The sequence below is a fragment of the Culex pipiens genome, chromosome 2 (assembly GCF_016801865.2).
Source record: "Culex pipiens pallens isolate TS chromosome 2, TS_CPP_V2, whole genome shotgun sequence".
Lineage (NCBI taxonomy): Eukaryota > Metazoa > Arthropoda > Insecta > Diptera > Culicidae > Culex > Culex pipiens.
This window is the reverse complement of record NC_068938.1, coordinates 119,228,421-119,249,303: the sequence shown is the minus strand read 5'-3', so window position 1 is coordinate 119,249,303 and position 20,883 is coordinate 119,228,421. Positions and strand designations below refer to the sequence as shown.

Genomic DNA, 20,883 nt, shown 5'->3' with positions numbered 1-20,883 from the left:
ACAACTTTATAACTATATTTGATCCGCAGAATGATTCCTTCAAATTGATTGCTTTCCATCAAATTTTCAACACCCCCAGCCCAGCTCGCACGTTTGTGGTGTGCAGATGCAGATTTTACAGCTCGTCAAATAGTGATTATCGTTTAGTTCCGCCCGTCTCCGCTCATGGCTTTAGTCTAATATCCGATCTAAAATTGATTTAGGCACTGGCAAATCAACGAAAGCGCAGTTCGTGGTTTCAAACAGATGCCCTTTAATCTGTCGGCCACAGAGGATGTTGGTAGCACAGTTTGAGATACTGAGCGTGTGCTTACAAATTCAAAAGACAAACTTTTTTAAATAACCACGGCAAAGCTGTGTCACAGATGTATGAGATACATTTTCCTGGCTAGTATACAAGTGGAAAAAATAAAACTTAATTTTAATTAAAAAACAAATGTTTTAATTAGATTCTACATAGTTTCAGGCTTCTGAAATATACTTTTACAAACTTTCAATGATTTATAAAATCCACATTTGACGCAAGTTTAGTATTAAATGCAATAAACCGAAATATCACGTTTTCTAGCACCTCAATCAGCAAAAAACCACCTCAAAACCACCTCCGGAAACCCAACATATCTCCGGTGGATAGGAACCATTTTTCCAAAGCTGATCATATACTGATAATAGGATAAATTTCACGTTAAATGCAACTGGGTAGATAGAAATTGTTCAATTTTTCGCAAAGATACAGAAACCCCACTCACGGCAGAATGTGTCATGACCACATTATTTAACACTGGAACGCCCAACGCATGTCCAACTTACACGGACGCCCAAGCCTCCCAAAACAGTTGGAATGGTAACTTCAACTCGCTGGTTATAGGGCATAACTCAACCAATCGGGGAGATTTTTGTTTCCAGGGATTTGTAAGAATGTCTAGATGTTTCTAAAATTTAGCAGAACTTGATTTGAACAAATTTGTAATTTCTGCGACCGAAAACAACCTTCCTTTTTTTAACGACAGCCTCCGCGGATTTTTTGACGATTTTTAACTGCGAAAAAAAGGTTGCAGTTACAGATTTGATCAAATTGAGTTCTGCAAAATTCTAGGATCATCTAGACATCCTAACAAATCGCTGGAAAAAAAAGTTGTCTTGATTGGGTGAGTTATGCCCGAGAACCAGCGAGTTGAAGTTACCGTTCCAACTTTTTTGGAGCCTTGGGCGTTGAAATGTTAAAAAATCGATGTTTGATTTGTAATACAAAGTTACAATCTTTTCTGCCAAGCACTTAAAAAATACGAAGATGACTGTTTCATAATTGTGGGAAGTGTATGTTAATGGGCAAAAGAAAAAAACAGAGTTTAAAGTAAATGAACGGGACAGGCCAAATTTGTCGCAAAAGGGTTCTAAAGCCCTATAATTTTTTTTAAGTACAATGGTAAAAATACGATAAAAACCCATTTTTGATCACTTTTTTTTTAATTTCAATCCAAAAAATAAATTGACAAGACAAATTTGTTTCGATGGAACAGCTATGGTCTCCGTGGAATTAGCTGTCAAGTAGGACCTTATCTGTCAAGAAGGGCCGCGCAGTTATTGTAAATCCTTTGCGGTTGTATAAAGCATCATTGAACTCAGAAAAATAAGTTTTATCGTTGTGAATAATAATAATCACAAATTTAAGCCTAATTTTAGGATTTTTTCATTTCATAATTTAGGTTTTTGATGATGATGGAAAATTATTCTCGTTTTAGAATATGGCCTGGTGCAAGGATTTTAAGGATACACAGCAAAAAATCCGATGGTAAAATCGCATGCAAAAGCATGCACATCACCTTCGTCAAAATAAACACTTGATAATACACACTGCATGTACATTTTTTGAAAACACAAAAAAAAAGTTGCATCCGACGGGATTCGAACCCAGCACCATCAGTAAGGACTGGCGCCTTAGCCCACTCGGCCATCAGACCGATGAAAAGCTGTATGGATAAACGTATATATCAGCTTGACATTTCGGTCAAGTAGGTTTCCCATACTGATAGGCTACATATTTCAGGGTGTAAAATCACATAACATTGCATAAAATAATGCAATATTTATTTTACACCCAAGCCTTTTACACGCAGCTGGATTACTACTTTTTTAGCTGTGTATATGATGCTTGTCCACCGAAGCTTCTCCGGATTTTCAGAGACTCTAAATCATGAAATTCGAACAAAAAAATTTCTGCGCAGACTCAACTCGCGGGGAAGCATGAACTTTGGGGTCCCCAAAATACGTGCACTTTGATTTTTTCAAAAAGATTTAGACAGGGTCGAATCGTTTTTTTTATCTAAAGTTTGTAGTGCGGTTGCACAGCCCCAATTCTCCATACAAATTTTGAAAAAAAAAACCATTCGGCCCTATAGAAAAATTCAAAGTGCACGTGTTTCTGGGGTAATCAAAGACCATGTATCGCGTCAAGTTGTGCAGTAATGTAATGTAATGTAATGGTTCATTCTGTTTCAACTGGGTACACTTTTGGACTCGACCTTCATCGATTTAGACCAAAATTGGAGGAAACGTTCATCTATCGATAATTATCAGAAATCCCAAGTTTGGTGCCGATTGGAGCAACCCTCTTTCTTTGGCACCGTTCTTTTTTTGAAGATTTTCTTAAAACTTTTTATTCTTTTACTTGTAACTTTCCAACTATTATACCAAAAGACTTTCTTCTGGTTGAATGTTACACAAATATACATGTTTGTGTACGAAAATCATTTGTGTATTCTTGTTAAGGTGATACAGTTGAAATGTATTGGGTTTAGGACTTCTACTGCCGTTCTACGCATAATTGTCCCATGTCATTTTTGGTCGATTCTGACTTTTTGTCATTTTCAGGTTTAGTTTGACGTTTACTTCTCGAAAAACACATAAAATCCAGTACTCTGTTCGGAAACTCATCGGAAACAACACCAAGTCTGTTTGTCCCAACTTTGTACTTCTACGCATAATTGTCCCACCAAGAATTTTCGTTCAAGAATTCATCACTTTTATTAAGTATTGTGTCTTGGGGTTCGTTCAAAAATTACGTCCATGAATAGGGGGAGGGGGGGGGGGGAGTCTGGTGTTTATGACAGCCCATGTTAAAGGTATAGGAAAAGTGCGTGACAGAGGGGAGGGGGGGGGGTTCTGAAATCTCGAAAATCTCTGGACGTAATATTTGAACAAACCCTTGTTTACCTATTGTATAGCAAAAGGATTACACATAAGAGTGATAAACTGCCTCGCTCCCTAAATATAATATTTATATCACCGAGCATTAACAAGTTACATTGATATAATTGTTTTGGGCACAACCTCCGCAGGTTGCACAACGACTCTTGATGAAACAGTTCCTTCCACCATGTCCAAACTGCAAACAGTTCGAACACTGTGTCACGTCACGGTGCACTGGACGATAACGTTCCCAAGTCACGATGATGTTGAAAATTGCCCGAACTGCTTTCAGCTCAGACGGCGTTGTCGAGATGAACCAGGTACAGTTGATCACGATACTTGATGTCCTTGTTGTGTCTCGTCATCTTGAAGACTTCGATCACGTTCAACTTAAGAGTTTTGAGCTCTTCTTTCAGCACACTCACATCCATGTCGTACAGGCCTCGGAGGACCTGTTTCATGGGGCGTTTACCTGGATCGTCATGGCTGAAGAAAATTTATGGGTTGGAAGTTTTACTTGTTTGATGTGACTTTGCCAATATTTTAAAAATGTATTTTTTTAGGGGTCAACTTTGGCTGTGTTTTTTACTAACATTTCCTATATTTTAAGTGAAAAGAAGTATGCAGTAATTTTTGTAGTGTCCCAGACTATGCATCTACACATTTTTTTACAATTTAAATGATAATGGTGCCGTTTTATAGCATAAACTGTGAAAACAAGCAAAAAAAAAATGATAAAGTTTTTACAGTCACACATGAAAAAAAGGCCAAATAATACCAAAAACAAACATAAAATAAACCAGATAAATGCAAATTAAAATACTAAAAATGAAACAAGAAAAACTTACAACAAGAGAAGTACAGTTTTTCGTAGAACAAAAGTTGCTCAAAATGACCATCTGAACACGGGAAAAAGAAAAAAATCTCGAAAAAAAAATTGGGCAGTTGGTTTATACGAAGCTATAAAGCCTCCACGATATCCGGATTTGGAAGGGATATATCACTGATGAATAAAGCAGTACGCAGTGGATGAATTATTATGTACAGGAAATGTTATTTTACAATAACAATCTTTTCAAAAAGAATACTTGCCAGCCTTATAGGTCGCTTTCGTAACTCCTTGTTTTCCTCATTTAGAGTGCCGACCAGCCAATCCGCCTGAAAACGCAGAATCGACTCGACAAATCTAAGAAGAACAATATTAAACAAAGCAACGAAAAACTCAGAATGTTAAGGGTTTAAAATTCATTTATTTCGTGTAAAACAATAACCGTATATTTACTTGACAAAATGTCAATGGTTTGATAAATTTCGTTATCTTACTATAACATGAAACAACAACACACTGGAAGATCATCTAAACACATATGAAAAACAAGTCTCACATATCATATCCACTTAGTTAACAAATACGCGCACTCTTAGGAAAATATATCTATACGTTATTTTCGATCCAAAAAGTTTTAGTTTCACTACTTTTAGGCACTCTTAAAAACATCTGTTTGTTCATTTTGGTCGTAATCAAAATGCATCTCTGTCAATAAATAATACTTTGCAGTTGTAAAGTCTTTTCAATCACTTAATAAAAGTGTGCGTGTGTCGCTCTATAAATTAATCCGTTTGATGAAACCTGACTGTATTCACTTTTTCTATCAAAATTGACTGTAGTTTTGCGGTGGTGCTGTCCCTAGCTGAACGTCGCCGCCGCCACAACGCCATTGTTTCCGTTCTGCAGCAGCAGCGTGAAAGTACAAACCGTTTGTAGTCATGTGCAACAAATAAGCGATTACGCTTCACTCACCTGTTCGTTGGTTCGAATACTAATGTGAACAAGCAGGGTTGCCAGCTCCATCTCCTCGCTGTACTTGTTGCGCAGGCAAACGCTTCGGTACCCGGTTCGCAGCGCATTGATCTGTGCGATAGAAGTTTAGTTAGTGAAAGTCTAATAGTCAGAGGATCCAATCTTACCGGATACACCGCTTGCCCGATAAAGTTGGGCTCGCCAAACATGTCCTCGTCCTGCACTTCAAAGCGCAGCATGGCAAAGTAAGGGTTCATAACTCTGAACTCGCAAATCTCGTTCCAAATCGGGTTGAAGCCGTTGTCCGCTGCAAGAGAGAGATCATTAAGTTTGCTGAAATTATCCACGTACAGACGCTCAACTTACCGACTGCCCTGGTTCGATGCTTGACTCCGTTGTCAAAGGAAGCTCCCAGCAGTTCTACCTCGACCAGCGGACTCGCAATGTTTCGACCTCCTTTGCAGAGATGCCGCGCCCCGATGATGCGAATGTTAATAACCTTCTCATCAACCCCAATCAGACAGTTTGGATCATTCGGATCGAACTCGTCTCTAAACATAAAATCCGGCTTTAAAATGTACCCGCAAGCGCCGTTGTCCCTAAACTTGGCCTGATTCAACTGCATCGGCTTGTCTGGCGTTTGATAGTTCAGCGCAATCATCTGAGATCCGGTGTTCCACAGCGCTATCGGGTGGTAATTGGACGAGTCCAAGCGTTGTCCTTTCGGATAAACCCGGCTAATCTGGTTCCGATGGTACCGGACGAACATTCTCGTTTCCTGCTGCAAAAAATACTTTTCGGCTTTGGTTTCCGGAAAACTGGACATCTCGTAAAACACCCAGCCCAAGTTCTTGAAGGGAACACTTCGGCAGTAGATAATCATGTCGGACATCTCCTTCGCCACCCGCGAGTTGCGCTCCATCCTGCGACGTTCGTCCTCGAGGGCGCTGGCATTCTGGGCGGCCTCCTTGATAGCGTTACACCAATCGATGGCTTGCTCCTTGGTTTGCACCCCGATCTCGAACACGTTTTGCATCGAGGGATTCTGAATGCGTAGGATGCGCTCCAACTCCTGGTGCGGACCGCGCGTGAGCTCCACTACGGCACCGTGCACGTCCAGGGAACCTGTAACGTTTTTGGAGCGTGTTGCATGAGTCATGACAAGTCTATTGCTTCAGAGCTGGTGGAATTTAGTTTGGCAAAGCTATATACAGCAATTCCCCACGAAAACAGCATGGAAAAAAACAAAAGTGCTCGGATCGGGCTCAAAATTTTTCTAGGCGTTCCCTGGCCGAAATAATTAGACCTGTATTTTTTTTGTTTGGCCATTAGGGTGACCTACGCCGTGTTAGGGTGGTCTGAAAAATTGCCATTTTCGTCGATTTTCGCTAAAACCACTTTTTTCGAAAAATCATATTAATCTTCTCATTGAAAGATGCCGGCGACAAAATTGGGCGAAAAGTTCACCGCCCGGAGATCGCGAGTTGGCGCGAGCGAATGAACACCGCGAAAAAAGATTCGGGGGTGCATTGGGGTTAAGTGATCATTTCGTCATTCGGTTTAATTAAACAATAATTATTTTTTCGTAAATGTCGCTACTTTGATGCGATGTAATTAATTTTCACAGTAAATTAGGCATTGTTACATCAAATTTGACCTTTCAAACGCACTAGAATGGCCAAATTTTAAAACATCAATGTTTGCCAATTTGACCGTTTTACCCCCAATTCCCCTTGTAGAACAAAAGAAAAGTTCATCCGCGGTCTGTCAGCAGCGCGCTGTTTTGTTTGCTGGATCAACATTTCTCGACTTTTTTTTATTAGGTCCTATAAACATATGAAAGACAATAGCTTATAGGACCTTTTCAAAAAAAAACTCTGGATTTAGAAATGTCGAACGTTGAAGGAAATCGCTCAAAAAATGGAAATTAATCGATTTCAAATGTTATGGCCGTAAATGAAAGGTAAGGGTGGCTAATTTTTTATTCCGATCTGTAAAACTAGTTCTGGCGAGGGTTCTGGGCACTGCGGCAATCGATTTTACCGGCGGGTTGCTTCCGGTTGCATTTGATTTGAGGAGAAGGTTTTTCAATCCACCAGGGGCTTGTTCGGGGGCAACAGTTTCGGTCATCCGGAACTTCCGGTAAGTTTCATATTTGCAGTGTTTAGCATGAAAAACAAACTTAGACCAATCTTTCAAATGTGCGCTCTTTTTGAGGAGGGGGTGCAAACCGAAGAAGAGCGCAACTCGGGGGAGCGTTATTTCGGGGTTTGAGCGCAAACCGAAGGAGCGTTATTGCAGGGTTTTGGCGGAAAATGAGATTTTTTTTTTAATTTTATTTACAATTAAACGAAACATTTATATAAGGGGTCATCCACAAAACACTGATAATGGGCCATCCTCAAATCTGGGTATCCAAGAACTCCCGGATGTCATGGCCTAGAAAGCTACCTGATCAACGGAGGTCTCGACGGAGGTCTTTATGGGTGAATTATCCATCGGTATATACTCAAACCCCGATGGTTGGTCACTTTTTCGTTGGACACTTTTTTAGTTTGTACCCCATTGGTTGGTCAAAGTCAAACTAAAAAGTGACGAACTGTCACTTTTTACACGGCGCTCACGCACACTATCAAAACACACGTTTGGTAGTGTGCGTGAACTCCGTGTAAAAGGGGTGCCAAACTAAAAAGTGAACCCGTTCGTCTGACAACAGTTTGTGTCAAACCATCGGGGTTTGAGTGTAGCTTCAGTGAACAACGATGGAGACACTGGGGTACGTTGGATTGTTATAAGTCTTCTAAGAACCATGTTGGATTATTATGGGTCCTCCAGGAACTCCCGGGAGTTATGACCTGATGATCCAAGGCTGTATATCATAGGTACTCACGATCTTGCTTTGCATTAGTGTGAGTGCATGACTCCGTGCCACTAAAACCAAAACAATAACAAACGAACAATGAACCGTGCCAGGAAAAGCAAAACATAAACAATGTCAGTGGCAGTGGAGTGAGAGAGTCAGATATAACGATTTTGACAACCGCACTACTACACACTCGCGAGTACCTAAGGTAGAAAGCCATGCTGATGATCTACCTAATCAACTGGGGTCTATATGCACCCAAAGTTAAAGAACGAGGGGAAAGTCCTCCCGAAAATAAACGTGAGGAAAGTACTATTTTGCGTGAGTAAAGACCTCTCGCGAGTTCATTCGTTCATTGACGAGTTCATCCAATTGAGTGGCTGATATGGACAAATGACCACCACTTAGTCACCGAACCATGGTGGCCTATACGGCAAAGGCACGGTTCAATAAGCCGAAGGTCTTGGGTTCGAATCTCGGTACCGGTACTTTTTTTTTGATAGATGAACTTTTTTGGAAAATGAACTCATGAGTAAAGTACTCACGGCAATTTCGGGATTTATCCTCTCCGTCAGCATGTAACGGATTGATTTGTTCCTCGACTATCAACAGTTTTGACACCGAAGGTGTCGCGCCACTCCCGGGGATCGAGAGACTGCTGAAGCTGTTTTTAGAGACCCGGCAAAGACTCTAAGGGCGGGTTAATAGAGGCTCAAACACCAGAACACAGATACCTCCCGAGGGACCAATTAATTTGCACTAGATTTTAACGTAATAATGCCAGAAATAATCAGAAACTAAACTCAAATTTGTGTGCGATAATTCATGTATTTGACCCGCTTAACCCACGTTGTCCACGCAAATCGGCCACCCAATTCAGTTACCAAACACGCTGGATGGTTTGACGGACCAGCATTTAGGCTTATATTGCGTTTTAGCTTAACAATATGGGTTGTGACGTCACGCCTAATCTTACCAACTAACAAGTTTGTTTGAGCTCAAGGTAAAAAAAAATAACTTTTCAGATCTGACCTTAATCCTTGGGCGAAGGGACCGGAACACTCCGACGGCAATCTCCAACGGCAATCTCCAACGGCAATCTCCAACGGCTAACTCCAACGGCTAACTCGATCGCGATGCCCCGCGCCAGGTATGGCACAGGTAGGCACGCGCGTGTGCACGCGCTGCGCAAGCCGGTTTCCGATTTTTACTACCAGATGGCAGTACGCTTCCTCGAGCGTGCGACGTTTCCGCGCGCGACCCAGCTCCTGGTCTCCGCTGCGACAGCACCGGTTGCTCCCGACGGGTAGTCCACCCGCAGTCCTCAGACGTTTGAGGAGTAGAATTTCACGTGAAAAGTTTCCTAATTTCCACTGAGCGACCGGAAGGGGGTTGCAAAGCCGGAAAATGAGCGTATCGGCTGGTCGCTCGCAGTCAGTGGTCGTCAAGCACTCGAAATCACCGCGTGTTCACAATTTTGGACGATGGCGAGCACGTGTTTCGATGGTTTTGTTGCCTCCAAACGACAATTGGACAACAATATTCGCAAGATGGCCGACCGGGCCTACAATTTGAGCGTCCTAGGTTGCGTTGCGGTGCTCAAATGGGCCAAATCTCCTCCACGAGGCCAATCCGCGTGCCTCACCGGCAATGCTCGTCCGCGAACGGGCCAATCGTGATGTTCAGCTGGCAATCGATCGTGCCCCAACTCGCACCCACGCTGGGAGGTGGGCAAATTCACCTGTCCAACGTTAATTCACACGTTTTAGTCGCAAAATCTTCACAATTGATGCCGCCAGGGCTTCTTACCTTCGGAAAGTCGCAAAGAACACACCCGCGAAGGTCAGAGGAGATGCTGGAGATTAACTAATGGGCCTAAAGAGCAAACATTCTAAGTTTTCTTAACATTTACACCAGGAATTCACAATCTTACGGTTTTGTAACAGGTTTTAAGCTTCGGTAGGCTTTTCTACCGGGTTTGCCCTAGTCAATCCTTGGCTAATGACACTTTAAACTAACTTAGTGCCACAGAGGTCGGTCTAGCAACTTTACTGGTTGACGGTCTTCACGTGAAAAGATAGAAAAAGTCCCGCGAGGATCTAAAGGCCTCGACAAGATCGCTCTCACACAGAAATGGAGCAAATTGGAGGCTAGTTCCATCTCATTCTGGCATCAGGGAAAACGGGGCCTTTGTGAGGAGTTTTTTCGGGCTCTTTTATAAAGGTCGAGTCCCGCTCCCGTTTCCTTTTAAATCGTATTTCTTTATTTCTTTAGGCAAATTTGGTAGGTCACTCGACAGTTAAATGAGATCTCGTGGAACGTATAGTAGAGATCTCACGCGAAGCTTTTCAGTAATCTCCCTACCTCCCACCAAGAGATGGCGCTCTAATGAGGGAAACTTTTTCAAGAAAAGTAAAAGAGTTATTGTTAAAGAAGGTAGGGTCACAATTTGGCATTACAAGCATACAGTAGCATTTTACTACCGAATCGTGCTCTTTATCCTCTCGTATGCCGATGCCCAGTTCTGGGTGTGGGTGTATTAACCATTGTAACTATAATCTTTTTTAGACTAAAAAAAGTTTTTAATTCAATCCTGGTCATAACTTAAAACTTTGCCAATGGTTGGTATTCAGAAAATCTTATCTCAAGATACAGATTTGCGAAAACATTCACAGCACTTGTGTATAGACAGACACCATTTTGTATGAAGAATATGAGGCAATAGTGCACAATAACTATTTTGGTCATAAAAAAACATCAACGGACAAGGTTTCATACAAATCTGAAAATGCAATCAAAAGTCGATTTGCAATAACGAAAGGAATTAAATACTTTGTTGAATCCAAATTAGCGCCTCATTTCTCTGTTTGTTTGTTGTTGTGCAGGTTTGGTTTCAAATATTTCGTTTGATATGTTTCACACTAGCGTGCCCAGCTCTTTGAGGAAGGTGGGGCAATAATATGGAAGTTTTGAAAAATACGTCATTTGTGGACACCCCCTGACCAAATGTAGAACAAATTTCTGAGGATGGTGGGGCAGTTGCCCCATGTTGCCCCACCCTGTGCACGCTAGTGGTTTCAATTGGGCCCAAAGGTGAAGCTTACATTTGTGATATTATTGTTCACAACGATGAAGATGACACTTTGTACGACCAAGAAGGATTTAAAATCGATTTTAAATCAATTAAAAAAAAAAAATCACAGCTCGTTCTAAGTGGACCTTAGTTGATTCATCAAAAAAATGTTGTCCTGTCCTATTTTTTGCATTTAAATGAAAAAAAATGATCAAAAATGGGTTTTAATCTTTTTTTTACCGTTGAACATAACAATTGACTCAGGGCTTTAGGACCCTATTGAATATAAATGTTTCGTTTAATTGTAAATAAAATTAAAAAAGAAAATCTCATTTTACGCCAAAACCCCGCAATAACGCTCCTTCGATTTGCGCTCAAACCCCGAAATAACGCTCCCCCGAGTTGCGCTCTTCTTCGGTTTGCACCCCCTCCTCAAAAAGAGCGCACATTTGAAAGATTGGTCTAAGTTTGTTTTTCATGCTAAACACTGCAAATATGAAACTTACCGGAAGTTCCGGATTACCGAAACTGTTGCCCCCGAATAAGCCCCAGGTGGATTGAAAAACCTTCTCCTCAAATCAAATGCAACCGGAAGCAACCCGCCGGTAAAATCGATTGCGGCAGTGCCCAGAACCCTCGCCAGAACTAGTTTTACAGATCGGAATAAAAAATTAGCCACCCTTACCTTTCATTTACGGCCATAACATTTGAAATCGATTAATTTCCATTTTTTGAGCGATTTCCTTCAACGTTCGACATTTCCAAATCCAGAGTTTTTTTTGAAAAGGTCCTATAAGCTATTGTCTTTCATATGTTTATAGGACCTAATAAAAAAAAAGTCGAGAAATGTTGATCCAGCAAACAAAACAGCGCGCTGCTGACAGACCGCGGATGAACTTTTCTTTTGTTCTACAAGGGGAATTGGGGGTAAAACGGTCAAATTGGCAAACATTGATGTTTTAAAATTTGGCCATTCTAGTGCGTTTGAAAGGTCAAATTTGATGTAACAATGTCTAATTTACTGTGAAAATTAATTACATCGCATCAAAGTAGCGACATTTACGAAAAAATAATTATTGTTTAATTAAACCGAATGACGAAATGATCACTTAACCCCAATGCACCCCCGAATCTTTTTTCGCGGTGTTCATTCGCTCGCGCCAACTCGCGATCTCCGGGCGGTGAACTTTTCGCCCAATTTTGTCGCCGGCACTTTTCAATGAGAAGATTAATAACTCCTCGCCATTTTAACCGATTTCAATTGTCTTATATGCAAATGAAAGGTGATAAGTTGGCCTTTCAAAGAAAAATAGTAAGAAGTTTCAAAAATCTAGCCTAACATATGAAAAGAGCGTATGAAACTTTAAAATGCCGTTTTGGCGGTGTCTGGACCAAAGAGCTTATGGCTGGAAATATTTTTATCGGATTCCCTGGACATTTTTACATAACATACTAAAAAATGGGAGGAGTTCATTAACAGGATTCCGAGATATGATTTTTTGAAAATAAAATCCGTGTTTTTTGACGCGCCGCGCGCAAAAACCGGAGAATGACGAAATTGGCAAAAAATCAACTTTTTTCACTAAAACTGCGATAACTTAAAAATTTCAGCGATGACCTATACTGCCGTTCTACGCATAATTGTCCCATGTCAGTTTTTGACGATTTTGACTTTATGCCATTTTTAAGTTTAGTCTGATGCGTACTTTAAGAAAAACACATAAAATCTGGTACTTTGTTCGGAAACTCATCAAAAACAACACCAAGTCTGTTTGTCCCATCGTTGAACTTCTACGCATAATTGTCCCACCAAGTATTTTCTTACACGGAATCATTAGTTTTACTAAGCATTATGCCTTGTTTACCTGTTGTATAACAAGATGATCACTAATAAGGGTGATAAACTGCTAACTGGGGCGATTAGGGACACATAGGGCGAATAGGAACCCACGGGACAATTATGCGTAGAAACCTAGAAATCGGTCGAAAAATTTCAATCGCGTTTTTCTCAGTTGCATCTTTTTGAACATGGGACAATTATGCGTAGAACGGCAGTATACATGTCTGGGTACCAAAAGTTGCGTCTTTTTATTACGAAAATTTTGGTACCCAAACATCTATAGGTCATCGCTGAAATTTGTTTCCAAAGTTATCGCAGTATTAGTGAAAAAAGTTGATTTTTTGCCAATTTCGTCATTCTCCGGTTTTTGCGCGCGGCGCGTCGATAAAAACGGATTTTATTTTCAAAAAATCATATCTCAGAATCCTGTTAATGAACTCCTCCCATTTTTTAGTATGTTATGTAAAAATGTCCGGGGAATCCGATAAAAATATTTCCAGACATAGGCTCTTTGGTCCAGACACCGTCAAAACGGCATTTTAAAGTTTCATACGCCCTTTTCGTATGTTAGGCTAGATTTTTAAAGCTTCTTACTGTTTTTCTTTTAAAGGCCAACTTATCACCTTTCATTTGCGTATAAGACAATTGAAATCGGTTAAAATGGCGAGGAGTTATGATTTTTCGAAAAAAGTGGTTTTAGCGAAAATCCACGAAAATGGCCATTTTTCAGACCACCCTAACACGGCGTAGGTCACCCTAATGGCCAAACAAAAAAATACGGGTCTAATTATTTCGGCCAGGGAACGCCTAGAAAAATTTTGAGCCCGATCCGAGCATTTTTGTTTTTTTCCATGCTGTTTTCGTGGGGAATTGCTGTATAACAATAAGAACTACACAAAGGGAGCAGTAAAGAATTGAATTGAATTGAACGTCAACGAATTTTAACTCATTATAAAAGATCGGCTTCCTCTACGAGAGTTTCCCATTTAGGCGGAAATCGGAAGAAGTTCCCTGAGGTCACCGGAGCTGTCGTCGGAGAAGGAAATATCGAGCGGAAAAAACAACAACAATGCCAGCCCAGCAAGACGAGGAAACGCCCCGGCGGTTCCACCACCCGGCCAGTTGGCAGGTAAACAAAAGCAAACAACTCCACGACCTTTTACAAGCTTGTGAAGATAAAGCCGCTATGTCAGTACGATTTCGAGCCAATTTACAAGATTTCCAAGTTTGGAACCAAGGTAACCAGCTTCTCTGTCGAAGAATTCGACAAGTTGCAAGTGCATTTCAAGAAATACATAGTGGATGTGACTACGAACCAGTGGACTACCCAAGATACGCAAGTGTTGTTGCAGTGAAATAGAAAGACCACCCCAATCATGAAACCCACCTTTCTGCAGACTGCCCAGCATGAGCGAATCGCTGCCGCCGCTGTCGTCGCTCGTCCCGTCACATGTGCTAATCTCCTGCACGTAGTTCGCCGGGAAGTAGTGCTGCTTCTTGCCGCCGTAATCTCCCGTCCACCACAGCTCGTTGCTCTTCTTGTCGACGTTCGTGATGATGGCATGCTTGCAGAACGACAACTCGTCATCCCGCTGGGCTTTGTAGTCGTAGAGAGCCTTCACCGTGACCTTCTCGTCCATGCACGACGGATCCATGTAGCTGTACGCGCCGTTGTCCTCCGGACCCTGTTGGAGGGGTGATTGTTAGTTGGGTGTTGAAAATTAGTGCGATTTCTCTTACATTTAGGGTGTTGATTCGCTTGAGCATGTCCTTCGGTATCGGGTGGATCAGTTTGACCTTTTTGTACAGCGGATGCTTCATGTAAAAGTTTACGAGATCAATCAGGCTTTCGAACTCCATGCCGCCGACGCCGTACAGCCGCCCCTCCACTTCGATGCGACAGTGTTTGATCTTTTTGTGTGCCCTGAAATTAAAAGCAATTTTCAAACTGTCTTTTGAGGTGGGATTTCAACACACCAACCTGAACGAGATGACAAACGCGTTCGGTCCTTTGTCGCTTGGTCTCACCAGGAAGGCACCGTCGTTCTGCATCTGGTGCAGAATGATTTCGGACTGCTCGCGGGACGTGTTCTGGTGGTACCATTCTTTGCTCTCATGCTTGTTGGGTTGTGGAACCGGCTCCTTCAGCGTAATGTAGAATTCCTGCGAAAAAGAATCAAGATTTGACAAAAATTTACTTTATAGCGTTGTTTTCCGTAACTCACCGAACTTCTCAAGGGGTTTTGGCGATAGTGCACAATCAGGCTGTACAAACTGTCGAACAGGTTGTTCTCCATCAGGTAGAACTTGGTGACGCCCTTGTCTTGCTTGAGCTTAATTCTGTAATAGAAACGAAAGCAATCTTGTAACATCACCCTGCCATCCCGTCAAAAGACATCACAAGACACAAAACAGCACCTGCAATGATTGGGCTTTCCTTGGCGCCAGAACGACAGACAGTAATCCCCGACAAACGTGACACTCTCCCGCACGAGAAACGTTCCATCACCAAGATGAGCGTACTGCCGCAGAAGGGATTCGGCCTCCTCGCGGCCTCCCGACAACTTTCCATGAAACCAGTTCTCCCCAAAGTGCAACTCATCGTTCGTTACGCTTTCTTTCGGCCGCGAGAAACTGGTCTCAAACTCGTCGTCCCGGACGTCTTCCCGTTCGATTCTGCCGATGGAGGACAAGCATTTTTTTATAGGCAACACATAAAATGGCGTAAATTTAGACACAATTCGACTCACCTCTGACTGTCGGTGAAGAACAGCTTGTGCTGGGTCAGCACGAAAAAGTGCGGATTCCACACCTTGTCCACCGGATCTTCCAAATACAAAATACCGTTTCGCACGCTGTTCCGGATGTCCAACTCGTTCTCGTCGGCCCGGATCAGCGCTCCATCATTCGGCACCGTTCCCTCACCCTCCACCAGCAGTTTGGCCCCATTTTCCGGCAGCTTCTTGTGCTTCAATATAATCTTCCGGCGCAGCTGGAACGGCGTCGGCAGTTGAATCTCATTCTTCTCAACCTGCTGCGTCAACAGCATATCCCCAAACACGTCCTGCATCGCGTACGCCATCTTGCGCTGCTGGGCCAGCGAGCAGTTCTGTTCAATCGACAGTATCACCGGATATTCCGACGTGACAAACGCGTGCTCCTTAATCGTCTTGATAACATCCTTAAACTTAATCTTCGTCGTGAACGTGTGCCCGTGGAAGATCAACGGCATATTGTCCGGACCGTCCCAGCAGTCCAGCTCGATGCACCTGCATCCCATACGCAAAGCACGTGCGTAAGCTTCCACGGAAGATTCGCTAGAAAACTGGTCCCCCGTGAGGTAGGTGTTGTGCGACGAAGAGATCCAGTAGTGCGACAGGGGTCGGTTCATGTCCTGGTAGACGGTGTCGCACTCTTTGTTCCATATCTCGTTTTGGCGCGAAAACAGGTAGTCGATAAACTGTAAAGACGATTCACCATTAAATCGACGGTAACATTTCAAAAGGCATCATGTACATTTTGACACTTTCTGGGTTATTGCATATTCTAAAAGTACTCCTAATAAGCTACCTCTCCACCAAAAATGAGCAAAAGTTACTTCAGTAAAGTCTGTTTAATCATGATTTTAAATAAAGTAACATAAACAAAATCGCTCCCATCAGCAGTCCCTGTTTATGTAGCCCTGTCAACCTGTCAAACAAAAGACTACATGAACCTCGTGACGAAAAAAAAGCAACATGAACAAAGCGCCATGTACATTCGGCGAAGAAAAACGAATCATAACAAAGCGTCCCCCTCAATGACAGCAGGGTTATATAGACGTTGGTGATTTCAAAAGAAGTTATGTTTGTTTTTCTCAAATATAATGACGGAAATAATGTTTTATTGAATTTGGATGATCAAGTATCAATAAAAGCAACGTTTTTCATCGTTTGTTATCATAAGAACATCTTATTTTGCTTTTATATTAAAATGGGAATTGAAAATGGATGCTAAACATTCAAATGCGTTTTTCTCAAAACGCATGGTTTGTACATGATGCTTTTTGAAATGTTGGCGTCGAAATTTCTATTCATTTCCATCAATTTTGAATCAACTTAAAAAGAAAAAAAAACATCTAAACTCCCAAGTTGTCCGAAAGCCTTTCAACGATTCAATACGTCGCCGGTCTTGTAACTCAAAAGCGCTTCAACGAAAGTTTGCAGAAATAATAATATCAAAGCTTGGACGGAAACGGAATTTGAAATTGCTAGCAGTCAGCATTCACCATCGACAACGACACTTGAATGCCGACACAGTCTTGATCTTCATTCCAGTACGACCTCCAGCGATCGCACATAAAGCTAAAACGAATGGAACCAAGTTCGGCACTCAGGCAACCTGCACATGCTCACTCTTTCTTTCTCTCTCGACCTCTCTCTTTCTTGCTCTCAACCTCAACCTTAGATACGGTAAGTCGTCAGCTGTCAAAAAATATTTAAAACGAAAACCGGATTTTGATTGATTCACATCACACTCAGTTTTTGATTTGTAGGAGATATGTAACTGTAACTGTAGATTGGTCTAACAAGTTAATTTTTCAAGTACATAATTTTATTACCTACACTTAGAAATAAAGTTGTAAAAACAATATCGGAAAGCATTAAGCCTTTTTTAAGCAGTTCAAAGTGGTAAACAGTAAAATCTTTAAGCAATTTGAACACCTCCTTAACGATATTAATTTATGCGAAACATTATGTTTATTTAAACCCGAACCCGCAAGAACCAGAAACAATCAAGCCAAGAGCGCCATGGAAGGTCTAGTACAAACATACACACAAACGCGCGCAAACATCAACCCTTTCCACATTAGGCCATTTTGCTAATGAGAGTCCAACTCCTACACTTCATCATCATCATCGTCGTAGTCGTCGTCGTCGTGGAGTGTACCACAAATTAATCAAGCTTATGGGAAAAGACGATGCAGGCAAAATAAAAAAAAAACCCTTTGGGGATTCGAAGTAGTTCCGATGCACGCCACCTTGACCCCAGTTTGCACTATACTTTCTAATTTGTCAGTAATAAGTTGGCACGGCGATGGAGTTGCTGCCTGACTGAGCAACGCACTAATTACGCACTTTGATTAAGCATCGAGAGCAAATTGGTTGTTCTAACTAACGCACACACACACACACAAACGCGTTGCTTTATGCACTCAACGCGGGTAATATTCCACTAAACGACTGATAACGATATCGATTTGTCCGTTTTCTTACCTCCTGAATTTTCAGATAAGGTTCCTGCACATCTCGGACCGGGTCCTGGACGTACTCGCGGATCAGACCGGCGACGGCCTTTTCGTCGTGTGCCGATTGGTCGTTCTGTTCATCGGTCAGGAACTTTTGCAGCTCCTTTAGCGTGACGGTCTGGCCATTTTTCGAATACTGCATGGACCCGTCGAAGTAATCCTGGATCGTGTTGGACGCGGTCATCAATTTTTGATACAGCCGGGTAAAGTCGTCGAAGCCGAGCACGTTACGCCGCCGGCAGTCTACCTCGTGGAAAATTTCGTTGAGCTTCCCCGTCGACACTTTGCAGTTTACTTTTGGCAGAAACGATTTCACCTCCTTCAGGGTGACCGTTTCGTACGGATTCTCCATGGCGTAGAATTCTTTGCGCAGCCATCGCTCCACCTGAAGCCAGTACGGCGCATTGATCGTATCGGCCACCATGTACTTTAGCCCTTTGATCCACATTTCGCACTCTTTCTCGGACAGCGCAACCACCGACAGCGACCGCAGCTTGAACTCGCTCCCGTAGTACACGACGAAGCACTTGCGAAGTTCTATCTTTTTCGTTTCCTCTGGCCACTTTTCAAAGTCTTTGGATCCCTTGCCGAGGCGAATCTCCTTAACTTCACGCAACTCCAGCGCGCCCTCAAAGTTGGCCCGATTGTTCTGAGTCGGAGATGACCACGTAACCTGTCGACGGAGAAAAAAAATCCGATTAGAGACATCCGGTTTCGCGTTCCGCACCGTGGGAAGCACACTCACCTGTCGTGTTTCCCGACGCAGCATCAGCGTTTTCTTTTCCGGTTTGCGCCGCGGATAAAACTTTTGGATCAGCGTGCCCCGCTCCAGGCTGCACACAATTTGCTCCATGGAGTCTGCAAAAATAAATAAATAAATTCAAATTTCACATCGCTCCTCTGCAACCGTTGATAACAACTCACCCAACCCCGGCAAGCTGATGCTGCTGAAACTCATCGTGGAACACTCGACTCGAACGACGACGACAGATATGTTTCATGCAACCTCGCGAGAGCTCCGATTGCGAATGATGGCGATAAAAGTGTTCAAGTTCCGTTGCAGCTGCTTCGCTGCGATAAAAATCATTCAGCAAAGAAAAAAAATCACAACTCGTTTGTTTACGTACGCGCAAAACCAAAACACTGATCGTTCCGTCTCGCTTGCACGCACACGCACCCATACACCCACGCGTGACTTTCAAACGTCAACTTCAGTAGGCGATAGACGGAAGAAAACGAGTAAAATGAAAATCTTTGGACTGCGAAAATCAAACTCCGTGCAGATGCTGCAAACTAAATTTCAGTTTCACTCAACAAAACTCACTTAAAATCAGCACTATTCAACAAAATATCACCGCAAAAGAGCAGAAAAAGGCGATTTGTTGCCCATTTTATGCGCACACTGCTACAGCACCATCACGAAACGTCTGTCAAACACGAGAAAGTGAGTTTCTTTGTGTACGTTGTGTGAAATTGAGTCAAAACAGGGGTAAATTTTAAGGGAGCAAACAAGCACGACGGAACGCTTTCTTTTGTGCGTTTTGGGACACACGCTTGCAAACATTTTACACAAAATGTACCTGAAATTTAGTTAACATTGCTCGTATACACACCAAATTTTTTTCACTGAAATTCAGTAAAGTTTTACTGAATTTTCATCTACCTACTGAAATTTTAGTAAATAAACAATAAAAATGTGTCTTCCGGTCCACACAGTTCCTGCTGAATCGAATTGTATATTTTTCTTGATCGAATTATGTTTTTGTTCATGTTTCTCGAAAAGCATTCTAGACCTCGTTCTAGACACAATTCTTGCACAAAAAATATCCGCTAGAGTAAAATAAAGTTGTAAAAAAAATATTATTTACACAAAATATTTTTTTAATTGTGAGTCGCAATGCTTGAAAAGGGATCTATCACTGAATGGGACTGCTCGATATTCGATAGAACTTTCTGTCAGCGATCACTTCCCAAAACGATATTTCTCGATTAAATTTTCAAAAGGCCCTATCTGCATAGGAAACCCATGAGGGATAGGTTGTTTTGAAAATTTAATCTAGATTTGATCGCTGACACACAACGCCCACTGAAAATATGCCACACTTTTTATTCAAGTGCCCAAACACTTGAATGATTGAATAAAGTCACATCGTAGATCTAATTGGTTTGTGTTTCAACATCAATCCAAACCACTATCAAATGCAAGTGTTTGGGCGGTTGACTTTTTGGTATTTTTTAACATGTTATTTTCATTCGGGTGGCTAAAGCTTTTCAATTGTTTTGCTCATGAATTTGTGCCACCGTCTTGAACTATTCAAAGTGATGAGCAAAACACTTGAAAATGATCTTAAGATCTACCCAAAACAGGCACTATTCAAAGTCAACGTGATTATCCACATGAATTTAATGTGTTTCACTGATTGATTTTTGCGTGACTCGACATCGAAGGCTAGAAGCGAGGCAAGAACCAATAGCACAAAAAACTATCCCGTCTTCAACTGGCCGGCCGGCGCAGTGGTAGCGTGCACGACTAGCAAGCGAGAACCTGTAAATCGCTTGTACGTACTTTTTTTTTCAACACCATTTAAAAATCAAGTGCTTGGCTATTTACATTATTTCATGGCCAGTCACCGAAATTTCAAGTGTTTTGCGATTGATATTTGAGTGCTCTGTACAGCAGGGCCAGATCATGTGTAGAACACTTCGTTGAGCTGTGTAAGTTTTGCTCAGTGCCTATCATGACCGTCGTTGCTTGGCGAAGGTCAGTGAACGTAAACACGAAGACGAAACGAACGAAAAATGCCTCAAGCTCAAGCAGCCGCCCGAACGA

The 20,883-nt window shown here is 42.1% G+C and overlaps 1 protein-coding gene across 1 annotated transcript; it reads right to left on the bottom strand.

Annotated features, from left to right (window-relative positions):
- Positions 1 to 4,421: 4,421 nt before the first annotated feature.
- On the bottom strand, positions 4,422 to 19,496 carry LOC120423157 (1-phosphatidylinositol 4,5-bisphosphate phosphodiesterase gamma-1). Its single transcript, XM_039586837.2, has 13 exons — positions 18,978 to 19,496; positions 18,799 to 18,911; positions 18,022 to 18,726; positions 15,517 to 16,226; positions 15,185 to 15,442; positions 14,992 to 15,106; positions 14,748 to 14,929; positions 14,507 to 14,690; positions 14,154 to 14,451; positions 5,357 to 6,115; positions 5,158 to 5,297; positions 4,991 to 5,101; positions 4,422 to 4,918 (listed from the first exon to the last, which is right to left on the bottom strand). The coding sequence occupies exons 1-13, from the start codon at positions 19,009 to 19,011 to the stop codon at positions 4,877 to 4,879; spliced, it is 3,651 nt and encodes a 1,216-aa protein (XP_039442771.1). The 5' UTR covers positions 19,012 to 19,496; the 3' UTR covers positions 4,422 to 4,876.
- Between the last annotated feature and the right edge of the window lie 1,387 nt (positions 19,497 to 20,883).

Excerpts from the sequence above, each read along its gene's own strand:
- LOC120423157 (XM_039586837.2), bottom strand. The coding sequence starts at position 19,011 with ATGAGTTTCAGCAGCATCAGCTTGCCGGGGTTGG. Across the intron at positions 15,107-15,184 it reads GGAAAGCCCAATCATTGCAG|AATTAAGCTCAAGCAAGACA; the intron begins GTGCTGTTTTGT and ends TTTCTATTACAG. Across the intron at positions 4,919-4,990 it reads GTATTCGAACCAACGAACAG|AACGGAAACAATGGCGTTGT; the intron begins GTGAGTGAAGCG and ends CTGCTGCTGCAG.